Raw genomic sequence first — 24,914 nt, 5'->3', positions numbered from 1 at the left:
GCTTTCTTTCTCTCCCCATTTTAGGGTTCCCTTTCTTTCTGCTCTTGTCATCTCTGATAAGCGTCCCGATTGCTCATGTTACTGACGACCCAAGCCAAATTCATAATGATGAGATTATCTTGTCAACAGTACAGGGTGTATATGTCTGGCGTATTGATCTGCGCACTGTCCTAATAAATGAAGTACCACGATGGAAGCGTTGGCTCAGTGATGACTCTGAATGCGTCTTGCTTTTTATACATTCTCAACGCTGCTGAGATGATAAATGGAACTTTGTCTCCTTTTCTCCTGTTTCCTCTCTTCTCCTTCTCCCTCTCCCCTCGTCTCTACTCCCTGGATTGATGGGGTAAAACGTCTCTCTTCACACACACACACACACATGCACATACACACTGTCTAAAAATGCGTCCTCTTCTGAGGTCACGTTGACACGCTGAGTCGATGTACTCCCAGGTGGAGAGACATGGGTGCAGCCGTGGGAGAAACCAATCAGGTAGTCTGCAAGGGAGGGTGAGAGCGGGGAGGAAACAAATTACCAGCGCTGGTGCCAGGGCCTATGAGAGTGTGTGTGCGTGTGTGTGTGTGCGCTTGCCTCTGCGTGTGTCTTTAAATGACTGTGGTTTGAAGGGGAGTTCATCTATGCATTTGAAGAGAAGGTCAGTGGGGTTTAGAGCGCGAGATTATGTGCGATTGTTTCTTCTGTGGGCTAGCTGATTAATACTAAAGCTGCTCTGACAGATTCTTAATGCACCATAGACACACTTAAAAGAGAGCGAGAGAAACCAGCGTCCGGAGCTTTGACAACGGAGCATTATCCTAAAGCCTTTTCTGTCAGCCTTTACCCAGGTGCACGGACAGTATCCTTTCTGTCTTCCACTTCTTCCTTGGCTAAGCTGCCTTACCCCCGCTTACCCGATACATGTACAGTAGATAGGTCACCTTGAAGTGAAACATAGTCCATCTGCAGCAGACAGGGAGAACCCAGGTGTGTGTATGTGCACTTGTGCATGTATTGATATTAGACATATGCAGGCGTTCTGTGCCTTTTTTTCTGTGTGTGTATTTATGAATCTGCGTCTGGCCTTGGTTTGGTGCTTTGGGGAAATATCTAAAATCCTTTCATCCACAGAATGGCTCTTCCTCCATCAATTCAAACGGAATAATTTGCTCTTTAATGATTTTGTTCACAAGCACTCAGCTTCTGTCTTGTTAACCCACAAACAAGACCACAATTTGTGATGGCTTGTTTTAGCACTAAATTACAAAAAAAGCTTTTTCTTTCTTTCTTTTTTTTCCCTAAACAAAAATAGAATACATGTTGGATAAGTACAAGATGAGCGGGTTTAATAATATTAGTTGGAAAATGTGAACATAAGCTGAAGTCAAACACTAGCTTATTACAAATGACTCCAAAAGCTGAAGGATACAGACTTGGTGAGTTTATTTTATGAATGCCTTTTATGTATTCTTGAGTGTTTGCCCTACTCTGCAGATATTTCTAGTTACTTGTGTAAATCCCCATTATTTAATTATATTAAAGATATTAAAGAAGAATTATTTTCTTCCCCCTTTAGAATGAATTTTGCATAATAATTGCAGCAGTTCCTGACAATATTACCAAAATATTAGCTGGAGCCTCATTTTGACTGTGTGCCATATACAAGTATTTTAACTAGGGCTAGGTGATATGCCTAAAAAACTGCTTTTGTCATTGTCATATGAAACATGCGGGTGAGGGTGGGGCTATCCTGGGGCAGTTTACAGTTTCAATGTGGTCACTTTAAACATAAACACATGGAGATGGTAACTTACATAGCCTTTGTCTCTGGCTGTTGCTATTTGCTAGCTATTTCTTGCTATAGCAAACAGACTGTTTGCTTAACTTAGCTTAACAACTGTGCTTGGCTGGACTGGCTCTGTGCATCCCTTTCAATGTTATCACCCCTTTAATAGTTATTATCAGTAATCATACACTCAAAAGCAAACTTTTTAGGTACACTTTGGTAGTACCGGGTTGGGGACAATTTTGCCTTCAGGCCTGCCTTAAATTCGTTATGGCACAGATTCCAAAAAGTGCTAGAAGCACACTTCAGAGAGATTTCTGTTCGTATTGACATGCTGCAGATTTGTCAGCTGCACATCCATGATATCAGTCTCCTGTTCCACCACATCCCAAAGGTGCTCTATTGGATTGAGATCTGATGACTGTGGAGGCAATTTGAGTGCAGTGAACTCATTGTCATGTTCAGGAAACCAGTTTGAGATGATTTGAGCTTTGTGACATTTTGTGTTATGCTGTTTGAAGCAGCCATCTGAAGACTGGTCCACTGTGGTTATAGTGGGATGGACTAAACCACCAACAACGCTCATTTGGTACTAAGGGACCCAAAGTGTAGCAAAAAAAACAAAAACAAAACAATCCCTGCAAACATTACACAACAAACACCAATCTGAACTGCAAGACAGGTTAGATCCATGCTTTCATGCTCTTTACACCAAATCCAACTTTCTGTTGTCTAATTTTGGTGAGCCGGTGTGGTCTTTTGCTGCCGATGCTCATTTGCTTCAAGTTTCAACATGTTGTGTTTTCAGAGATGCTTTTCTGCACACCTTGGTTATATCAAGTGGATTTTTGAGTTAATGTTGCCTTCCTATCACCTCCAAGCAGCCTGGCTATTCTCCTCTGATCTCTGATATCAACAAGGCATTTTCACCCAGAGAACTCACTGCTCACTGGATATTTTCTCTTTTCACAACCTTTTTCTTCAAACCCAAGACATGGTGGTGTGGAGAAAGTCTCAGTAGATCAGCAGTTTCTGAGGTACTCAGACCAGCCATATCCAGAATTGCTTAAATCACCTTTCTTCCCCATTCTGATGCTCAAGTTGAGCTTCAGGAGACCAGGCTGCAGGCCTAAATGCACTGAATTGCCGTGATTGGTTGATTCGATAGCTGAACATTCGAGTCTTGTTGTCACCATAAAGTTCATATTTAGTGAACAGACATTAGGGGGCTGTCAGTCTTCTGAACCAAAACAAACAAGCATATTTATCAAGCTGTCAGACTTTTTACTTCAAATTGAAAAGTGCTTAGTGCTCAAATACTATATTCCTGCTCTTTCCTACACTTACATATGAACAGTGTGTTACCTCTGCTTTAGATTTTCGGGCTGACTTGGCGTTGGAATAATGAGTTAAGGAAGGTCAAAGCTGACTCATGACTTCAGTTAACTGCAGAGCTTTTGTAACTATTGATGAGTAAGTACTGAATGATTAGTATCTAGTGCATAAAGATCATCATACACTACACACCTTTTCTTTTTTCCATGCTTTCCCTTCACTTTCAAAGGTGTATAAATAATGTAGCTTTAGCTAAAGTCCTCTATCTCCCATTCCTCATTCACTTTTCTTTTACCCCAAGTTCACATATTTTCCTTTATCAATAATAATAAGACTGGTCCCAGCTGTAAGCTTCCCAGACCAGCTGGTTAGTCTACATAAAATGTCTCAAGCATTGAGGGAAAACAACACTGCTATTTTAGAAAGCTGGCAAACTGCTGCGTTAAGGGTTTTTGTGTGTTGGAATAAATATGTATGCCAAAAGCCACATTTATCATTTACTCCTGAGGCTAAACTGCCACAGATGTGGATTGTGTTGATAGAAGAACAAACATGCCGTGTTGTGACGCCCCTCCTCTTCAGAAAAGTTTTCTGCGAGCTGGCTGCAGAGATGGCAGCTGAGACTGAATTGCCTGCTGAATTGTTGCCATTGTTGTTGTATTTATAAACAGCAGTGCTGGTAGGAACTCCATCCATACAGTAATACTGCAGAAGATGACTGCAAATTTAACAAGGCCGTTAATTTTTGAGTAAGATTAGAACGAGGCGTACTTTTTGGAAAATAGAGATATGGTCACAACATGTTCCAGTCTGCCTCTTTTTTTTTTTTTCAGGGAGGCTGTAATTTAGGGCAATTTTATTTAATTTCCAGGTCCTATATAATTATTTTTGGCTTGGTATTTGACTGCCAACTACCGAACAGGCTGCCTCATTATACTGCTCTGCACATAACTGCGAGTGCACTTCATTATTCTGGCTCCAGAATAGTATATGAATACACACTTGTCTCAGTCACCACTTCATTCACATACATTCACTGCACACTTTATTAGGGGAACCTGTTGAGCTGCTCGTTAATGCAAATATCTAATCAGCCAATCACATGATAGCAACTGAGCATCAGAATGGGGAAGAAAGGTGATTTAAGAGACTCTGAACCTGCCTGTTGGTAACAGATGGGCTGGTCTGAGTATTTCACAAACCGCTGATCTACTGGGATTTTCCTGCACAGCCATCTCTAGGTTTTACAGAGAATGGTCTAAAAGAAATAAAACGATACAATATCACAGAGCTGATACAAATGCAGCATTAACTCAAATAACCACTCAATACAACCATGGTGTGCAGAAGAGCATCTTGATACAGAAGACCACACTGGGTGCCACTCATGTCAGCTAAGACCAGGAAAACTGAGGCTACAGGTCATAGTGGCTCACCAAAAACGTCCTATTATTTTATCTTTTCCACGGCAAAATACAGTAAAGACTATAAAAACTGAGATGAGAAAACAATTTAATCTCAAACCTCCTCAGCCTACACTTAGAATACCAGATCAAGGATATAAACATACTCAGAAATGACTGATATGTTTTCTCAGTAATATATAAAAATAAGCTGTCATTTTGTCTAATACACCGAGTACACTAATAACATTGGGGTTATGTGTTAATAAGCTGCCATACGGTTAACAAAGGATATAAATGGTTGCTAGGTAGCATAGCATAGAATTTCCCAACAGATCCTCTAATGGTGTATCTGATCTTTTGAAATGACACATTATTTATCTGATCAGATGAATGGAGTATTGTTGGTGCTGAGTCTCAGATTCTGCAGTTTTCTGCATTTGGATGGCACGTTTTAGAATTTGGTGTAAACTATGTGAAAGCATGAATCAATCCTGACTCCCGCCAACAGGCTGGTGGTGTTTTAATGGCACTTTGGGCCCCTTAGTACCAACTGAGGATTGTTTAAACACTACAGTCTCACCACAGTATTGTTGCTGAGCAAACTCATCACTCTGTGATCGCAGTTTACCCATCTTCTTATGGGCTCACATCAGGCAATGGAGGCAATTAAATCAGGAGGAATCGTGGCAGTTCAGAAGAAAAAATTGGGTATATCCCAGTATGAGCAAGATGTACCTTATTCCTAAATGTATATGACATGATATGATAATGCAATTAAATAAACATGCTGAAAATTGGTGTTTGTTTTTGGAATGACATCACTAAAGGCACACTTACTGGTTAATAAATGTATTCCTTCACTAGATTCACTGTATTCCACACAGACACAGACACGCACACATTTTCCCACAGTGGGACATTTATACTGACTTAGATTCATTTTTGGCAGACCTACCCTACTCGCCTAATCATAACTTCTGTGGACCTTTGAGACACAGTGTGCCAGCAACACCACTGAGCTCTGAAACCAATAATTTTAAATGGCTTAAGCTACACCACAACAGTTTGTCGCTGTGTTGACCAAAGCACACCTGCAGCAAGCGTTGTCATGAGGTTGTGCACTCACAGTGGTCAGCGCTCAAATTGCTTGAACTTTGACCTCTGTGCATGGTGTCCAATACTTCAGGGCCATTTAAAACAATGGCAAAAGTGGAGTAAAAGCTGATATGAAAGCCTTCAGTTATGAGTTTGTGTTTGTATCAAAACAGTGGTAGGAAAATCCAAGTTTCAGTCCATGTGGGCATATCAAGCAAACACAATCTGTTGGCTAGTAACAGCTTGGATTTATTATATAGTTTATAATACAATAATCTACCTATATAGGTCTGAGTTTCTCAACTTGAGTTAAAGATATGCAGTTTTCATATGGACTATTTTATTGAATTTGTTACTTAGGTGCCCTAGACCTTTGTAAATATAGCCTTAAACTGAATTTTGCACTTTAAAAGTGAATTCATTTAAGTTAAGTTTATGCTAACCTGCTTTTGTCCCCAAAAGATTGGTAGGTACTCATAATGTGGCTGTGTAAACAGTCTTATGTCCTCACAACATGAATAATACAATGACACACACACACATGCACAGATGAACACATACACTGATACCCTGACACATGTAGAGACCAATTCCCCGGTCTGGTAGAAGAGGATTATGGCAGACTTCTCACTCAATTCCAAAACCCCACGGTCAGTCATAGGAATTCACTCAATTTGAATTTAGTTTGCAGCTTGTTAGGATGTGAATTGTGCCAATGCCACCCTTATGAAACTGGAATTAATTTTACTGCTTGAATATCCCACTTGCATGGCATTTCAGCAATCCCACATTTGGTTTGCCTAAAGACAAATGTACAGCAGCTGGTGAGCAGGCAGTGCAATTTTACAATATTGCATTCTTAGGGTTTCTTTTTTGTTTCTTATGTTTGAAAAATATGTCTAGAATGATTCTGTTTTGGGGGGATGTTATAGGTAAAAAAAAAAAAAGATTAAAAAAATGACAAAACTGTCGTACCTCTGATTGGCAGCATTTGCTAATGCCTAATAGAGTAACTACCCCACATGGTATTATAGTACTACTAGTATCGCACTACTGCCTTTTAAGGTGTGCACCTGTATACACAAAACCTCCAGTGTCTGGATTTCAAGATTTCTAACATGTATAGAAAGAGGATGCTTTTATTAAACATTAAATATTTATTAAGAGTCATTTGCATTTCCCTCATTGATGGTCTGATCAGATCAATCTTCTTTATGAATGGAGCATTTTTGCATCTTCTATTCTGCAATACATGCATGTTTTTTATAGATTTTTTTTTCTGTAACACTCATCTTGAATTCCTGTGATTTGATTTCATACCACAGATGCATCATAAAGTGGGTCACATTCAAATTGGTTTCATTTACTTTCATTTAGGAAAAGGAATGAAAAAAAAGAGACGCTGACAGTTTGCCATAGTACAGAGCATCTGTCGTGTGTTGCCAGTGTGACAGATAATTTTAATCTTTCCCCAAGGGGATGTTGGTCAGCATTATTGTTGTTTATGAGAAATGTTGTTCTTTTTAGTTAGATAAGGATGATTCACTCAGTAAGGGCTTAATCAGCCAATTAATAAAACAATTACATGCAAAGGAATTAAAAACTGGTAATTATATTTATATATATGTATTATAATTTTGCGGTAAACAGATTGTTCTCTATCACTGCGTATTAAGACAAGCCGTCTGTGGCGTTTTGTTTATGCAGGATGTAGTTTACCCTATCGTTTGATTTTTCATGCATTATAAAACAGGCTGGGTTGTCAGATCTCCTGTACCTGTGAGAGTGTGTGTGTGAAGTTTGTGTGTAAGTGCGAGCCGGGGAAACAAGTTCAAGGATATGCACTCTCTCCAGAGGTTTGCATTTTCTTATTGTGCGTGAGTTGATTCTCAAGATGATAATGACAGGCTTAAGAATAAGATTTTAACAATGCTTTGTTGACCATCTCTTAGACTCGGGCTGTGTTTATCCCCCAGAGTGTTCTTTTCATGCTCTTTAAAAGTAATTTAGTCTGGAAAATTAAACGACAAACATTATTACAAATAGATGAATGTGCTTTACAAAAGCAGCTCTTAGAACTGATAGACTCTTTCATAGCTGTTACTCTTAAAGGCAGATGCAGCAATCCCAGTTGCACATAAAGATCCTACCTTAGAAATGCTACCAAAGTAGTCATTTGTAGACAGAAGAGAAAATTATATATATTATGTACTTGCTGAGGCTCTTCTTCAAATGGAATGATATATCATCAGTAATAACACAGGCTGTCTTTCTATTTTTCTTCTCACCTATCGTTGATTTTAGTCTTTTATACTATGGTGTGGTTTGAATAACAATTCATCTCTTTCTTTTCTGTTTTCTGATTTCTTTTCAGTGCAGCGTTTCTTAAATAAAGACTAAGAATAATAATTTAAAAAAGCCCTTGTGCCAGTTGGGCGACTCCGTGCACTCTGCTGGGCCCCTAATAGTTTCTCTAATGCTGCTGTATGGTCAACCAAAAATAATAGACAATCAATCAGAGTGGTTGCATACAAATTATGAATATTGTGTGTTTGCTGGCGAGGAATGAATATGCAAGGGAGAGGTCACGCTGTTTATGCGACTATACATAAAAGCCTCTAAAGTGCTACTTAGCCCTATTTAATGAAGAAAAGCCCCCACTCCCACTAAATGAATATGAACAATAAATATAAAAATATATAAATGATAAGAATAAAAAGAAATGCATTTGTTATGAATAATGAATTGCGGCAAACCATGATTAATAAGATGAGACTATTGAGTTGGATTAGAGCTGTCTGAGTCACCAGCTACATAATAAACCAGCAATTTTACAAAAAGCCCTGTAGTAGTTTTAATAAAACACAGTCACAGTATTTCAAGGCAGTGGCACCTTTAACACAGTGGCCAAGTTTATTCAGCCCGAGTTTATTAGATTCATGGTACCGAAGTGGAGTTCAGTACAAGAGATTGGAAGGCTGTTGGTAAAGATGCTTTAAATGACAAATCACTACAAGTGGGACAAATAATCAATATATTCTGAGATAAGCCCCACTGATATGTTTTCGTTGTGCTGCCACTGATTTCACAAGATGTACTCTGCTTTCTTCTCTTCCTTTAGAATTTCTGAAAAAAAAATCAAATAAAATGAAACCTCTTTCATAATGCGTGGTCAAAAAGGATGCAGCATTGTGAATGCAGGAAATACATATAGTAATGTTCAAAATTCTTCAGTCAACCTTCATTTCTTTATGATTTGATAGAAAAATGGGAAATAGCTGCTGTGATTTATTGAAATACACGCAAACATAGATGTTAATACAGCATATAAGACAAAAACAGAGCCTGTACAATTGTTACGAGCTTGACAGTCAATATTTGGTATGACCACATTTATTCTTCAACACAGCCTGAACTCTCTTAGGTATGCTTTCTTGTAATTTCTATAAGTAGTCTTCAGGAATAGTTAGTAGTAGTAGTACTTTTCTGCATTCATATTTGTCAATCCAGCCATCCAGTGGTCCAACACCACTGGTTGAAATGCAGCCCCAAACCAGTCTCCACCATGTTTTACAGATACCCGTAGATGCTTACTGTTGATCTCTTCTGTGCATATTGTTTAAACCGAAAACTTTAAATTTGGATTCGGCCTCCATAAGACTTGCCACTGATTCTCAGACCAGTTCTTGTGTAATTTGGTATACCTCAGCCTTCTATCAGTTGCTTCTTGACACTCCCCTCCCAATGAGACAATTTCTGATGAGACTTTTTTGAAAGAGTAGATGGATAAACTGAAGGGCCAGATGCATTTCTCAGGTCCTGAGTCAGGTCTAGGGCTGTGCGATATGACTAAAATCTCATATCCCAATATAAGACGATAACGATATATCTCAAAATTGTGCATTTTTGTTCCTTCTCATCCGTAAACTCTCTCCATACGCTTTCACGCGATTCTTGTGTAGGTAGTTGAAGAGGTTTGTCGTGTTTGAACCTGTGGTGGGGATCAGTTTGTGGCAAAATTTGCATAGTACAGTTTTCTGTCCAAACCATGTCCATGCTACAGAAGTAGCCCCTCGTTTAGGAATAAGGTCCTCGATTTGTTGTGACTGGTCCTTCTGTTTGGAGCTACCTGGTTCTGCCTCATCTTCACTGTCCATGCTGGTATTCTCTGTGCCTGCATCCACGTGGTGACCATCTAAACGATGAAAAAATATTGCGATACCATGAAACAAACAATAGTGTATAATACGAAACGATAGATGTTTTAATTTTGTCATCCGATATATTTCGTCATATCGCACAGCCCTAGTCAGGTCTTTGTTGTTTTTTCCCCCCTGTTTTTTTTAAGGCTGCGGTTTTCAGATACTATTCATCTGCTGTGCGTAGTTTTCAGGGTCACCACTTCTTCTTTTGTCTTTCACTGCTCCACTTTTCTCAAATGCACACCATAATGAGACATGCCACATTTTTAGCTAATAGCTCTTTGAGAATTACCTTGTTGGAGCAGAAATACTGTTTTATGTCTGTGACACTGTGTTATCTTTGGCTTTTTTTAAAATAGATTTTTATCAAGTCAACTAAACAAATTGCCTTTTCGCAACGTTTCTACTGGTAACAAAGTGGTTAAAGATACAATTTAAAACTGGTTCTTTGCTAATGTGTCTGCTTTGTGTAGACAAAACACTGATTCTTTTCTTCACTTAGGTGCCCTTTTTTGTACTTGAATGATTCATAGGTCAGTGTTGTGGCTTAAACAAAATGGTCAGGTACAAGGACTGAGCTGAAGTTAGTGAAAAAGCAGCTAGTGTCAAAAGAAATAACTTTGAAAAGACCTTCAGAAAGTCTTTAAAATGTTGGCTCCTTGGAAGCAAAATATCAAACCTGCTTCCCAATATATTCTGATAATCGATGTGTTTTTGTTTTCATAAGAAAAGACAACCACAGGGCTTCTTTTCATGTGTACACATAATCAGCATATCTGTAAAATTAAAGTAGCTGAATTCAAGGGTTGCTGTACTAGAGGTGTGGCAAAATAAACAACAACAGGCTAGGTGTGAATGCCCCTTCCTGATGATTCACAGCACTGCATAAAGAAACCTTTTTTTAGCCTTTTCTCTGCTTTATACAGAGGGCTGCTGAGCACGCATGCTTGATTTTAGCTGTGCCTCGTGTCATTTATACAGCTGCACTCGCTCACACTTGGGAGACACCAGTTTAACTACTGCTTTGAACTTCTGTCAACAGCACGGCTCACCCGGGCACCTTAGAATTATGCTAGAGGTTGTATTTAAGTGTTTGAGTGCCGCTGACATGTGGTAGAAATGCAACCAGCGGAGAAATTTACAGAGTTTTTTCCTTTTTGCTTGTTATTCTGAGGTAGAGCGACTTCAAAATAATTGCAAAGGATTTTTCTTTTGTACCCGTATACATGAGATGATTTGAGACCTCCATATAAGTGTGATTTCCCCTCCCCAAAAGAACTAAATCAATGGCACATATTTTTAATTTGATACAATTTAATTAATAATTACATTATTACAATTACATTTTTTTAGGTCAGAAGGTTAAATAAAAACTCAGGTTTCCCCCCCAAATTTAAATTTTCTAGCAATTATTTCATGGTTGAGGCTTTACGGGGCTAAATCAAAGCCAAACTAAAAGCACTTACATTTAAAAAAAGATGTAGAGTTGAAGAGTGGAATCAGATAGGTCCGTGTGCAACATACCATAAAACGTTGCAAAAGATGTTTTCCCTTAGAGAAAGCCTTCATAGTCATATCGAAAGGCATATTTTCAGCCTGCGTATCGTGCCTACGCCACATATGTCTAAAGAATGCCATGTCACCTTGAAATCCAAAATTGTCTTAATGTGAAAAATTCTTCTTTCAAAGACTATTTTATGATGATGTTTATACATTAGAGCAGCCCAATACCAGGGGGGAGGGAGGGTATGACATTTTGCGTAGTAATGTGTAAAACTATAAGAAGCTTCTCTGTATAACTGAAGGAGCGCTATTAGTAAAGATTTAATCGTTCTGACTATATTAATGAGGGCGGTTTTGTAGATGACTGTATCTGCATACAAAATGCATCTCGTTTCATCTGGAATTGTAATTTTTTACTGAAATTTTTTTTGAATGCAGTGCCTCATTTCTTCAGACATAATGCTGTAAATGACTTTAAAGCACCAAACTCTGGAGACAAAGCCCCTCTGTGCCTCTGGCTGAGGGACTGTCATTATTGCTTCCTTACTCAGGAGTGAAGCTATTTCCTCCTCCACTGCCAGTCTCTGTGGTGTCGAGGGAAGAGCGGCACGCAGAATGCTGTCGAAAAAGGTGGAAGCTTTGTGGCAGAGTTGTAATGCGTAGCACTCGCACAACGTGCTTGTGGAAGGGGGATGCTGCAGATACGCACCCCTCTCTGATGCTGCGTACGCTGCTTCTTCTGTCTGTGGTGGAGAAACCTGCAACCTGAACTCTAGTGTAAAATAACCTGAGTCTGATATGGTAAAAGGCTCTGCCATCGTTGGTGTACTATGATTGTTTTTATTCTCTCTTGTTCCTTGTTCATTAGACTATGTACACACAGAGCCTGCATGTCACTCACCATTCCCTGTGTGTTTGGTTGTCAAAGTTAAAAAACAAATAGAAAAACTGTATCAAAAAACCTTTAAATTTGCAATGTTATATCGGGCGACCTTCTCTTGGAGATTAGTCACAGAAAGTAACAGTCCAGTGTTTTTTTTTTTTTGTATTGGTTGATTGTCTCTAGGAAGATATTTGGATGTTAAGTTGATCTGACCCCTTGTGCATCTGAGCCAGTTGATTATCATTGCAGTGTAATTATTGTCTCCACCCCTTTCTTAGGATGTTTTTCACTTTGCTTTTATGCCTTTCGTTTTCAGTTTTTAGCCAAAGGAGTGATGGGCGAGGCGTCCACCGTCTGCCTGTTCCTGTCACTTTACCTCCTGGGTAAAGTTAAGATGTTGGTGAAACTTGCACACAATGATCAACTAATTAGCCTTTATCACTCAAGGTTGCATTTGTTGCTTCCAAGGAATCACTGCTCCCCTACAGGATTGGTCAGATTTTAGTGAAATGAGATAAGTTTGTTGTGGACATTGCTGTTTGCCAGCCTCCTTGACTTCTCGCTGGATTTTAGTTCTTATTGGTGGGCGCAATAGAGCCAAAAGACAACAAAACCTGTAACTCTGTGTTTGCACTTTACACATTGCAATAACCTCTAAATTGTGATGAGTCATGAACCGAAAGAGCTACTATGTTACTGACGTTCTGGGTTTTTTTTGTGTGTTTTGTTTTCATGTATTTCCAGCTTCCACTGCACAAAAATGATCTGTTCCTTTAATTTTCTCTGTTTTACATGTTTTTTTTCTGTATAGCTTTAGCTAATCCGCTCTAAGTTTTCCAGTAGGAATGATGTCACTCAGATACATAGCAACGCACAATAACAGAGGGTTTATCTTTTAGCTTACAGAGAAGGGGTTGAGTAGGAGCCACTCGCACTGCCTGATGTGAAGAAATGCATGTGCTCACAAGCATACACTGAATGAGAATAATGTGTGTTTGTGTGTGCGTGTGTGCGTGTGTGTGTTTTTCTGGCAGACAGTAAAGGACAAATGCATGTATCATACCTAACAGGGTAGGTGGAGGGAGGGGGTGTACTCTTGTTCCTGTGAATAAAAGAGAGCAATCCAGTGATGTGTGAAAGAGAATCTGCAATTTGTCCTCGTTCACCATTCCTACCTAAGATATCAAATACACACGCAAACACACACAAAGGCCGATATGCACAAATATAGCCCCATAGAAATGAAGAGTGCCCCAAAATGCACCAGCATGCCCTGAGAATAGAATAGCACTCCAATATGCTCGTCCCATTTGTCTCAATCGGCCGGCTGTCTGAGCGGTCAGTCTTGGGACCTCAATGGGAATACAGAATAGAGTGCAGCTTTTTACACTTACTCAGCCTCACTGTACTCAGTATCTTTCTGACCTCTGTGGCCTTGCTACATGGAGCAGATACAACGCATCATTCACTACAAATCGACAACATGCTTTTGCAATTTTCATCCACGCTACCAAACAACCTAACCTCTGATCATATCTGCACAAAGTAGATCGACCCAGAACTACTGAATTCATCTCGCGTTAAATGGGTTCAGTGCTTCTCTGAGCCTTTAAGGTGTAAAACTCATATTTTAGGCCAGTAAATGAGTCAGATTTTTAACCCTCATAGGCCAAATATACAGATACTGCAGTTTTGGTCAGTTTAGTTCCACTCAATTTACTTTGATTTTTTTTCCTTTTTATTCAGTTCACTTCAGATCACTTTCACTAGGTTTCACATTTGGGAAACACGCAGTATGAAACAGTCAGCTGCATTTGTAATGTTAAACTAATTAATTAACTCTTTGATACAGCGTTTAATAATACTACTAGAAATCATAACAGTAAGATAACAGACATGATCCACTTTTTATCACCTTCCCTCAGATTATCCTGTATTCATTGCGGGCGCTGACCGGCTCAGTACAAAGCATCTCGTGCCGGCTATTATCGACCCATTAATTGGAAAGGGGCCCATTGTAGTGAAAGGGTTGGGCAGTACAGACAGACAGGAAGAGATGGAGCCTTAAGATCAGCCTGGAATAGTTGGCAGGAAACAGGGTCCTATGAAGTGGCTTAATGTGCTTTTTATTGGCTCGTGCGGGGTGGAGCATGTACTTTAGGTGTGAAATGTCTCTTTTCCCTTTTTGATAACAAACAAAACAAAATACTATCGTATTTACCGTGCAATGGGGATGTGCATTTCCATTCATCATGCTAATCAAAGCAAATTTAATGCTAATGTACAACAGACCGTTGACATTTCAAGGTTTTTTGGTTCATGTGGATGACAAAAAAGAACTTTTTGATTCTGTTGTAATAATGAAAAAGTAAAAGTTCTGTTCACAAGGATATTATTTGTTTTGTGTGCACAGGTGTGGAAAGTAAATTAAACCATATAACCGGCAGGAAAACTATTTTCTGTTAATGTCCTTTCCTCCTGCTCAGTGCTAACAGAGCTGAGTTGATTGAAAAATATGCCCAAGGTTGATACCCTGGTCATAAAAGTACAGAAGGGGCACATCAATATAAAAACTCCCAACTCTCTTTTCCAAAAAAAAGAAAGAAAAAAGAAACGCAGGCTGTTATCATTTCAATGCCAAACGATTTCATTCATTCTTCTCCTTACTTCGTGGTCAGATTCCAGTCTTTGATATATTCTGTGGGTGTTTTCTTTTAGTATTGGTTGAAGGCTGAGGCGGAATAAAGTGTTTAGGTAGAGATAAAGGTGCTGGTGAAAGCATGGAAGGTCAAAGAACTGAGGTGGCCCGCCTGACCTTCACACACCCTTTTTCATACCGAGCCACCGCTGCGCACGGATGACATTGAAATACTCTATCGACTGTGAGTCAAGCTGTGCATGTGAAAAACTCTGGCACAAGTAGACATTACTCACTAAACATGACATTTAACCGCCACGAATTCAAGACACAGAGAGTTGTGCACAACACAGGGTAATTATTTGTGTTGCTGTGATGAATACAGCTACAACACTATGAAAGCTATATCTCTCAAAGACATTTGTTTCCGCCATTCCTCCCTACCTGAGCATTGCAGGGACTTTGTTTATATCCTCGCAATAATTTTGCCTAAATATAAGCACATAACTTTCCCTCTCCCTGTGTTTTTGCTGAGAAGTCTATATATCTTGCAAGTTTTTTTTCATCTTTTGTAAGGTTGTTAGCTATTTCTGGAAATTCCAGAAAACACATGAAGATTTTCCTTTAACATGATCAAAACCACGACACTGATCTACCCTGTAAAACTTCAAATCATACGGTGCTTTATCCTGTTTATGCAGTAGGGCTTCTACCAGTATTTCATTATACCGCTATGCTTTATCACAGACGTCATTCTGTTTCTTTGCATCCATGTGCGTAAGAGCATGTGCATGTGTTTTAGTTTCCTATTGATTCACGTTAGTAGAAGGCCCCTGTGTACGATCGGGTTACCCATATGAAATAAAGCACCACAGGGTCCAGCGTATGCAAGATGCGGTTCCTCACAAACAATTTATTTTTGTGCACAAAAATAGAAAAGACAAAAAAAAGTGCAGGATATTCTTAGAGTGTCAGCAGATTCCCGTGGAGATGTTGTTAAAGGAACAAGGAGCAAATAGCATTTTAAATTCTGCACAAGCAGTCCGACTAGGACTCCAGAACCGTATCGGCAATGTTCTCTATTTTCATCAAGACTGTTGTCCTAGCGCTCATTGATTATATGATGTCTGCCAGATTTGATGTTCAGCTCTGTGGTTTACTCTCAAATGGCTAATTAGCCTGCCTTATGTGGTTAATGAAATGCTCAAACCTTGGCCATGAAGGGCTCCCTTTTTTTAATTTTATAGCTTTTATCACCCCTAATCTGTCCTCTGCCTTATTTTTTTATGCATAATTAATCATATGTCACTAGGAATTCTTGTTTCACAGCAGGACTCATTTCTTTCGTGCTTACAACATACTTTTGTCTCTCTCTCTTCTCCACAGACGGACAATTTCCCCACGGAGCCTAATTATATGGGTAGCAGACAACAGTTTGTTCAAAGGTAAGAGTTGGGATCTGTGGCCTTGACTAGACATCAGACCCTTGTTTTTGTTTTTTTCAGCTTTATTTTATTCCCCACAAACTACTTTAACATTAACTATGCTGAAAATGAACTGTAGTGAGTAATAAAAGGAAGAAGATGGTCGTGTACATTTAATTAGCTTGAAAGTCGGTCACTAAAAATATTCTGTGTTACTAGCAAAGCTAGTGCAGTATTTTTAGAAGCGTTTTATTACATCCTAAATCCTTAAATCATTATAATAATGTTCCTTGCTTGGCATTCAAGAATGGTGTCTCTAAACTTCCTTGGAGGGTTAAAAAACACCCACTAAGAAATCCTCCACCACACTCAGCACTCACAGTCCTTTTTTTTTATTTGTTTGTTTGTGTAGTAGTTCAACATTCAAAGACCCTGAGCGAGCAAGCCTCAGAGACAGCGGTCATGGTGACAGCGACCAGGCTGACAGTGACCAGGACACCAACAAAGGCTCCTGCTGTGATATGTCTGCAAAAGAAGCCCTCAAGCTGAAGGCTGCAGGCGTGAAACCACCACCTCTGGAGCAAGGTGAGCCCTTACCAGAAAAAAATGTGATTACACGAGAAATAAAGGAGCGTCGTGCAGGCCAACACACTTGAATGAGAAAAAAAAAAAAAGGACTCTCAATTCGTTTTCTGTGCTCAGCTCAAGTTATTTGTATTAATGGTTGAGCTTTTGACTTGCCTGAGCGCTCCCAATCTGAACTTATACTTGGCTACTTTATTTCCCCTACTTTGTTCTCTGCACTTTTCACATTTAAAGTGCATGGGGGTGTGCGGTTGTATCGGAGGGTGTGAGCGAGTGTGCATTCTATACACGTCCTCAGTTTATCAAAGCAGACAAGCCCATTATGTTTTTATAAGCCCAACTACTTCAGCTTCTCCATTTAGTCCCCCTTCCTCGAGCACCCGTCTCTGAAACTTTGATAATGTAACATGGAAAATGACTTAGTGAGCGGCAGGCGATGTAGCTTTGTAGTGCGGTGATTAAATATGAATAATTATTCTAAGCGCTGCGGGTCAGGCAGATTACACATGACATGTGTAGAACAATAACTCCCCAGATATGAGTTGTTGCGGTCCCTCGCACCCCAGCGACCTCGCATGATTCGTGCAGGGTCAGGGGAAGGAAGCAGGAAGTAAAGATCACACACGGGTGTGGAGTAAGTTGATAGGGTGGGAGGTGAAATTCTCCCTGCAGTTTCAGCCAGTCGTGTACATCGGCGTGCATCATTACCTGCTAGGAAAAACACAGATTCCCACAGAGATACAAATTTCCCAAGTCTGGCTGACAGGATCCAGAAGTACAGTCCTGTATCCTGAACATGGATTCTCAATAATGACGCTATTAATCCAGGGAACAGACGGGCTGTTTTTACTTCTTGCGGAAGGACAATGACAATTTGTGCAACACTCTGTGCTGCAATATGCATGTCTCACTAGATAGCGTTTTTTTTTTCCTTTTCACTGGTTTTTAGAATGGGAAAAAAAGCCCACACATGTTGGCAAGAGAAATTGGCCAATTAAAAAGCTCCATATGTTTCTCATTTTGAAAATGTTCTCATTTAATTGTCCAAGAGGGACTAAATGGATCGCATTTCTACACACAAGACACATGACAAAGGGAGACGAGAGAGTTTGGGGCATTAGTCGGCGTGCAAAAGCTGTTGCTGGTGGTGTCGGGCGAATGCGCGCTGGCCCGGTCGGCCTTTGCGCCAGCTGCGACCCGTCCTTCCGCCCTTCCTGCGTGTTGCTTCGATCAGGAATGTCTTGTTCTCGTACAAAAGATCATCGCATCAATACGCACATATACGCGCGAAGGCCAGCGGTGCTGGAAGCTTCTCGCTCACTTTATTCTCACCCTCTGCTCTGTTTTCAGCCCCGCTCCATGACTTTCGTTACACTTCTCTACCGCTCCTTGTTTGGGGAAATCGATTGATGTGAGATTAGACAGTTAACTGGCTGCAGCTGGCTGTGTTTTGCCAATAACATGCAGGCTTAGCTAGGCTTGTGGGGGAGGGCTGGAGCAGGAGGCCAAGCCCTGGTGCTGGAGTGGTAGTGAGAAGTGAGGTGTGGTAAACATCGCTCTGGCGGTGTTCCAGCTTGTCTTTATTAACATGCAAAAATACCAGTTGAATGCTGAAAGGCCTCGCTGTGAGTTAAACCGCACCTAAATATTACACGATGCAGTCATGGTCAGTCACTCTCAGTGCTACTGTTGTCTTTATTGGTACTGAATCATTTTATGCCTAACTGATGAGACTTTCTTTTTAAAAAATAACAAAAAATCAAAGAATAAAGGCAATAGAGGAAACTCAAACGTGAACTATTAAAAGGGAATATGATGTGGCTACATTCAGGTACTGCCTAATATTTAAATAAAACTGTGTGCGTGTGTGTGTGTGTGCACACTCTCGTGCTCCACATGGAAGGACACAGGTCTGTCTATTATCAGATGGGAGAAAAAAAGAAGAAAGAAAAGGGAGATTGTCATTGGTCACTGTCTCTGGGGTCGTATTCCTGCAGGCTTATTTTCTTCAGATCTCAGCACTTAGCATCTCCTTCATAGGTCTCTCTCTCTCCCTCTCTGCCCCCCTCCTCTCCTTCCCTCGTTCATCCCATCTTAAGTCCTCTGTTTCCCTCTAAGCGTAGCCCTCCCAATTACTCTCTGTAGCTCTCTCTGCTTTCCTGCCAGAACACTGCGGCCTCATTCACTGGCTCCGTATAAACAGAACTACAAGTGCACAAAGCATGTAGTTCAAGTCCCAATCAATTCCCAACCCTGTTTTAGTCATAGCCCCTATACTTGCTAGGTTGTAGCCTACAGCGTATCTACAACTGTGTCTTTGTTTTTTATTTTAATTTCTATTTTTAACATTCTCGTTGGCTTTTTTCCTCCTTTCTCCTCTTTTTCAGTAACAGCCACGAGTAACATACATTAACCTCGTACCGTGCGTGCAATCCATCGCCTCCTCTGATGCTCAGTGTTCAGCAGTATCCTGCTAGACAACATAATCTGGACATCTTCGCACCACAGATCACTCTCAAATTGATTAATTAGCTCCGCAAAAGTGGTAACAATGTATTAATTAAGCTTAAGTATATTAAATGCATTTTTTGCCAGTTTTAAACGCCGATTAATTGATGCTCCAGCGTGCCTGCAGCAGACATTAATGTGGGCTTGTCTGGCTCTAGCGGAGTGGCTGGCAGCACATCGCTCGCCTCTGTGGAGATGACTGCCACAGTCGCTATCACGAACAGACAGGCGGCAGTGGTGTTGGGAGATGTTACCCACTGATATAGCTGTCCGAGCAAATGGAGAAAGAGAGAGAGAGAGAGCTGATGATGGAGGAAGAGCAGAAAGAATAGAAGGGGACGGATGCTGTTTAACTGTACCAGCTGACCTATCCTAATTAGCTGCGACTGGATTATGATAATCAAAACGCCTCCTGCCTTGTTTTAAAGAGAGAAACTCGAGTGTGACAGAAGAGGAGGGGGTGGGGGGCAGGGGGAGGATATGATACTACAAGGACAGTGTGGGTACAGTGAGGGAAGACAGCGAGAGACGTGTTTCTGTGACGGCATGGTAGAAAGCGATGAAATGTACTTTCCTCTGTTATTTGTTGAGGGGTGATAAAAAATCCCCACCCCCACAGCATCCCACAGCTCGTGAATGTCTCAGAATAAGGGGAAATGTCAGACTTTTGTCAATTTTTCGCACGCACACAAACTCCTGGCACAAATATGACTAAACAGTGATGTAAGTGCACGCACAGATCTGCTACATAAATAAATGATGATGCCGTATTTAGCTCTTCGTTTCCAAGATGGTTGTCTTCTCTGTAGGTGTTCAGCAATTTATGGTGATGAGAAGAGAGTGAGTCCTGGGAGCTGGGAGGCGAACAGTTTATATGTATATATATATAATGGGTACATTTTATGAAATTGGATTACCTCCCTGGTGGATTTTAAACATTTTCCTTGCCTAAAAAGTTGGTAAGGGATCAAGAACGTTACAATTAGAACCCAAGAAATTTGAAGTTGGTCAGCATTGGCTTCAGATTGACTTCATCTTTATTGTCAGTACTCATACTATGTCTTGGTCAAGGTATTTGCTGCTACAGTGGCTTAGTAGATGGCTAAATAGACAGTTGAATAGGTAAAAACATACTCTGTTATGTTATGTGAACATAATGTGCAGTATGCGGGGAATATCTGCGATATCAGAATAAAAGTATAAAATGAATTCCTTACTTTTATACATATAGGATATCATACTATATAACTATGCCTCCTTGTCTATAAAGCACATTATACATCACTTATTTTAATCATTAAAAAAACTGAGTCCTCACTATGGCCTTGCAACACTTTGGAGATAAAAAATAAAAGAGGGCATGACTTTACATTTTTACGTCCGAAACAATCAGGAGAAAATGAAGTCTTTTAAAAGTTATGTTGTCGAATAATAAGCTTTCTCTTCCATTGCACACTGGGAACAAACTAACTATTCAGACTTCAATCCATCTTAAATATTCACCCATCTTCCCCCCGTGGCAGCCTTAATCTTAAGACTCCTGCGTTACTGTATTTTTTCAAAGGGTCTTGATTCCCCACAATCTCAGCCTTTTTCCTTTTTTTTTTCCTTTTTATTCGGAGCAATTAATTTTGAATCGCGAGTGAACCTTTTGATAAAAGAAAATGCAATTCCAAGATTAATTGACTGGTCAGAAGTCTGATCAGATGCCCTTTTCACACTTGTAGCCATGGCAACCTCTATCCTTCTCACTCTGGCCTTCAATAAACCTTTATCTGACTCGTGGAAAAGGCCGTTCCATTCAGCATCATTCATATTTCATGGACAGATAAATGCAGACATGTTTTTCATAGGGTGGGTAGATGTGTATTACATCTCTAATTTGAATCCTTCTGAAATTGTATTCAGAATGCAGCTCAGTAAGAACACTATCTGTTCGCTATGTGCACGTACATTATTGATACAAATAGTGAACTTTGGCTAGTAAACAGCGCTTATTGTGCTTAATCATGATCACAGTGTTTATGTCATTTGAAGATATTCATATTTAGCCTTTATTGTGGCCAACTAATTCTACAAGGAACAAAAACACTGCGCACACATATTACTGAGATGTCATTGTTTTCTTGGTTGTATTTGTTAGTGCAAAATTTTATTATAAACAGTTATGGTGAATTACGGTTTGTCACAGATGAGTTCATGCCACTCTTTTTTTAAAATAATAATTCTTTTGTGGGTTTCCTTTTAGGGATGAATTATTGCTTAGAATAAAAGTAAAGTTTTCAGTCAAAGTAAGAGAAAGACGGAGCAATCAGAAAGAAAAAAAAAGTTCAGACGCTGTGCAATAAAAAAAAAAAGTCAAACTGCTGAAAGACAAGCTGCTTGAAGATGCATCCTTCTTCTTGAAACATTTCCGCCGGGCATTGAATCCAAATTGGAGTCTTGATGAAATCACGGCACAGCCAGAATGTGACTCCGATTTATCGGATGAAACTAAAAAGCAACAGAAACGAGGGAGCTGAAAAATGATGACTCAGTATCAGAAAACGTGGTTAATGGTTCACATTCCTATTACTAGATCCTCCATACCTGTGATATTTCTACACAGTGTAGCCTGCACTTAACTTAGAACCCTCGCCCAGTACTCTGTTTGTCCTGCATGAGCTGCTCATTAAAGGTTTAACAGGCAAAGGGAAAAATGAATATTACAATTGGATATACTCACACAAAGGGCAGCTGTAATCCTTCTGGCCTGTCAAATAGTGGGCTGCTTAGGTGTGAGGGGTTTCGGGCTATCCTATAACCTTCACTGCCATTATGCTCAGAATAAATATTTGAGCTTTAGAACTCGCTGGTTTTCAAACCTGCTCTTAATATCACAACTTAATGTGGATCAAATTTTTCTGCAAATTCATCTTCATACCTCTTATAAGTCTTAACGTGCAGTCAGAACATTTGTACATAATCAGCTACAACAAATGCAGTATAATAGTTTCAATATGCAGTACTGTGCAGAAGCATTAAGCTTTCTGCACAGTACTGCTACTGCTGAGCCTTTCATGTATGTTTCATTTTTTCTGCCTTTTAACTCATTTTCAGTCCAGTTCTTGTATCTGACCTTTGTTTAAAGCAATTACCACCGAGCTATAAATCATTTTGAATAAAAAAAGTACCTAATTCAATGAATGAACTAGTGTTGTGTCTATATAAAATAGACAACTTAGCAAGAACCAATTTTAAATTGTATCTTTAGACACATTGTTACCAGCAGCCTGTCACAAAAGCACATATTTTCCTCCCATGTCTTTAGCTGAATGAAAAATGCCAGTTTGACAGGCACAAAATAGCATTTGTCAACCAACAAGGTGATTCCCAAAGAGCTATTAACTGGAAACTTGGCATCTCTCAGCGTGGCGTCCAGTGTGTCATAAAAAATTGAGAAAACTGGACCAGTGGAGGATGAAAAAAAAGTAGTGGAAGGCCTAAAAAATATCTTCCACATTTGATCAGTACCTGAAAACCAGAAGAAACAGGGAAAAAAAGTCACCAAGGACCTGACATAGGACCTGAGAGATGCAAATGGCCTTTCACTCGATCCATTTAGTACTGTTCAGTGAAGCCTCATCAGATTGTCTCAGTACAAGTTTGGCAGTCAACAAGCCATTCTTAGGGAGAAAAGGGAGAAAAGGCTGAGGTGTGACAAGTTACACAAGAACTGGACTAAAGTGCTAAATCTAAATTAGAAGCCTTTGATTCAAATCATCATATGTTTGTACGATGGAGGTCAGGAGAGATACAGCAGTGACTGTTGGGAGCTGCATTATAGCCAGTGGTGCTGGAGATCTTGTCAAAATTGATGAAATTGCAGATGCAGAAAAGTACCATCAGATTTTGATCCACCATGCAATACCATCTGGAAAGCATCTGATCAGCAACAGCTTCATTTTTAAGCATGGCAATGATCCCAAACACACTGCAAGTGCAGTAAAAAAACATATGTGACTAGAAAAATACACAATTGAACACCATCAGTGATGGACTGGCCTCCCCACAACCAACATTATAGAAACAGTTTGGCTTTTGTAGGCTTTAAGAAGCATGAAGAATACTCCTGAAGACTGATTTTGCATCATATTCTGTATTTCAATGTATGTTTGCACATATATGTGTTTCAGTAAATGAAAATGGAAACGCATATATATACATAAAGCAAAACTTTAGTGTGTACCCTGAGAGAAAGGGCATTGTTAATATGTTATTCTTCACACGATGTTAAAGTCTTTTTTCCTGCAGGTTAATGGACAAACATCTGCTGAGAGAGAGGCTTCGTCTGAGACTGTTGTAATTAGTCAGTTTGCAAACATTACTCCAAACAGGTAGCATATGGAGGAGTCATAGTTTCGTGTGATGCCGTCACATCTGTCTTTTTAAACATGATTAATTGAGGCCATCAAGGTATGTTTACACCCAGTGCTTTGTGTCTACACCAGCAGAGACATGCATGTACATGGTTCTGATGAACTCTTGCAGCGTGAGAGCTCTTTTTTATGCCTGTTGGCTCTTTTCGTGAGTAATCAGTAATTTAAAAAATAACAACAACAAAAAAACAAGCAGAGTTTTAGTTTCTCCTTATTAAGTATCTGTCCTGTCTTAGTATCAGACCACTAGAGAATCCATTTATAAGTGTGTAGCATGGCCTTGGGTAGTAGATTAGAAAATCGACCGTCATCTGAAAACAGCAGATGCTCGTGTTTCTTCTTACTGTTTGTGCAAGCCATTGAGAAGCGAGGATTTGTCTTTCATCTTCTCGTGCTCCTCGTCTTCTCAGCTTTCTGTGTCCTGTCCCTGACTGGGCTGATAGTCTGATTCATGGCAGCATCACCAGCTACTTCCCTGGTGGGGAAAATGAGAACCATCAGCAATCTGGACTTCTCACTCAAAGTCAAATAAGATTTGTGAGTGTTTGTGTGCTCATACACATGTGCCAGATCCTGTGTTCACCCCGTTCTTAGAGGATGTGGCGGTATCGCACAGCAGTGAGGCGATTTGCAGCTAAGCTAGTGGAATCCTGTTGAAAGCCTAAAATCTTGTGGGGTGAAGGGGGGGGGGAATATCACAGTCTTAGGATTTCTTCTCTCTCATTACGGGAGATTGAAAGGGATTATTCTATTTTCCTCAATACACAAAGTTTTATTAAATTCCACTGTTATGATTGCAGTTCACGAAGGGTAATGTCCGTTCTTGTGTCCTTCCTCTCGAGCTGGAGCTGATGAGCTTGGCTGCAGGAGTGCGAGTTCCACCTCTAAACCTGGGCCCGACTGCATGGCGCATCACCCCCTGATCCTCATTCAGCTAGTGAAGCCTCTCTCAAGCACTGTGGCACCACAGTGTTGGAGAGGATTGATGAATATCTCAGACTCTTACCATTCGGGCCGTAAATCTCTGACATTATCCCTTTCCCCTGGTAGCCGCAATGAATAATTACGGCATGTTTATGGAAGCAGTGAGTAAAAATATGTCTTATTTCATTCTAAGCACCATTATAACCTCT

At 40.0% G+C, this 24,914-nt stretch overlaps 1 protein-coding gene across 1 annotated transcript in view; it reads left to right on the top strand.

Moving 5' to 3' along the window:
- Positions 1-24,914, top strand: part of pcdh17 (protocadherin 17) — a 62,940-nt gene that overhangs the window by 11,461 nt on the left and 26,565 nt on the right. Inside the window, exons 3-4 of the mRNA XM_063474022.1 lie at positions 16,233-16,291; positions 16,683-16,855. Coding sequence (XP_063330092.1) covers positions 16,233-16,291; positions 16,683-16,855 — 232 coding nt within the window. The remainder of the gene's footprint in view (positions 1-16,232; positions 16,292-16,682; positions 16,856-24,914) is intronic.

The sequence above is a fragment of the Pelmatolapia mariae genome, linkage group LG1, assembly GCF_036321145.2.
Source record: "Pelmatolapia mariae isolate MD_Pm_ZW linkage group LG1, Pm_UMD_F_2, whole genome shotgun sequence".
NCBI classification, from domain to species: domain Eukaryota; kingdom Metazoa; phylum Chordata; class Actinopteri; order Cichliformes; family Cichlidae; genus Pelmatolapia; species Pelmatolapia mariae.
Note: the sequence above shows the minus strand (reverse complement) of the source record. Positions and strands in the feature narration are given on the sequence as shown.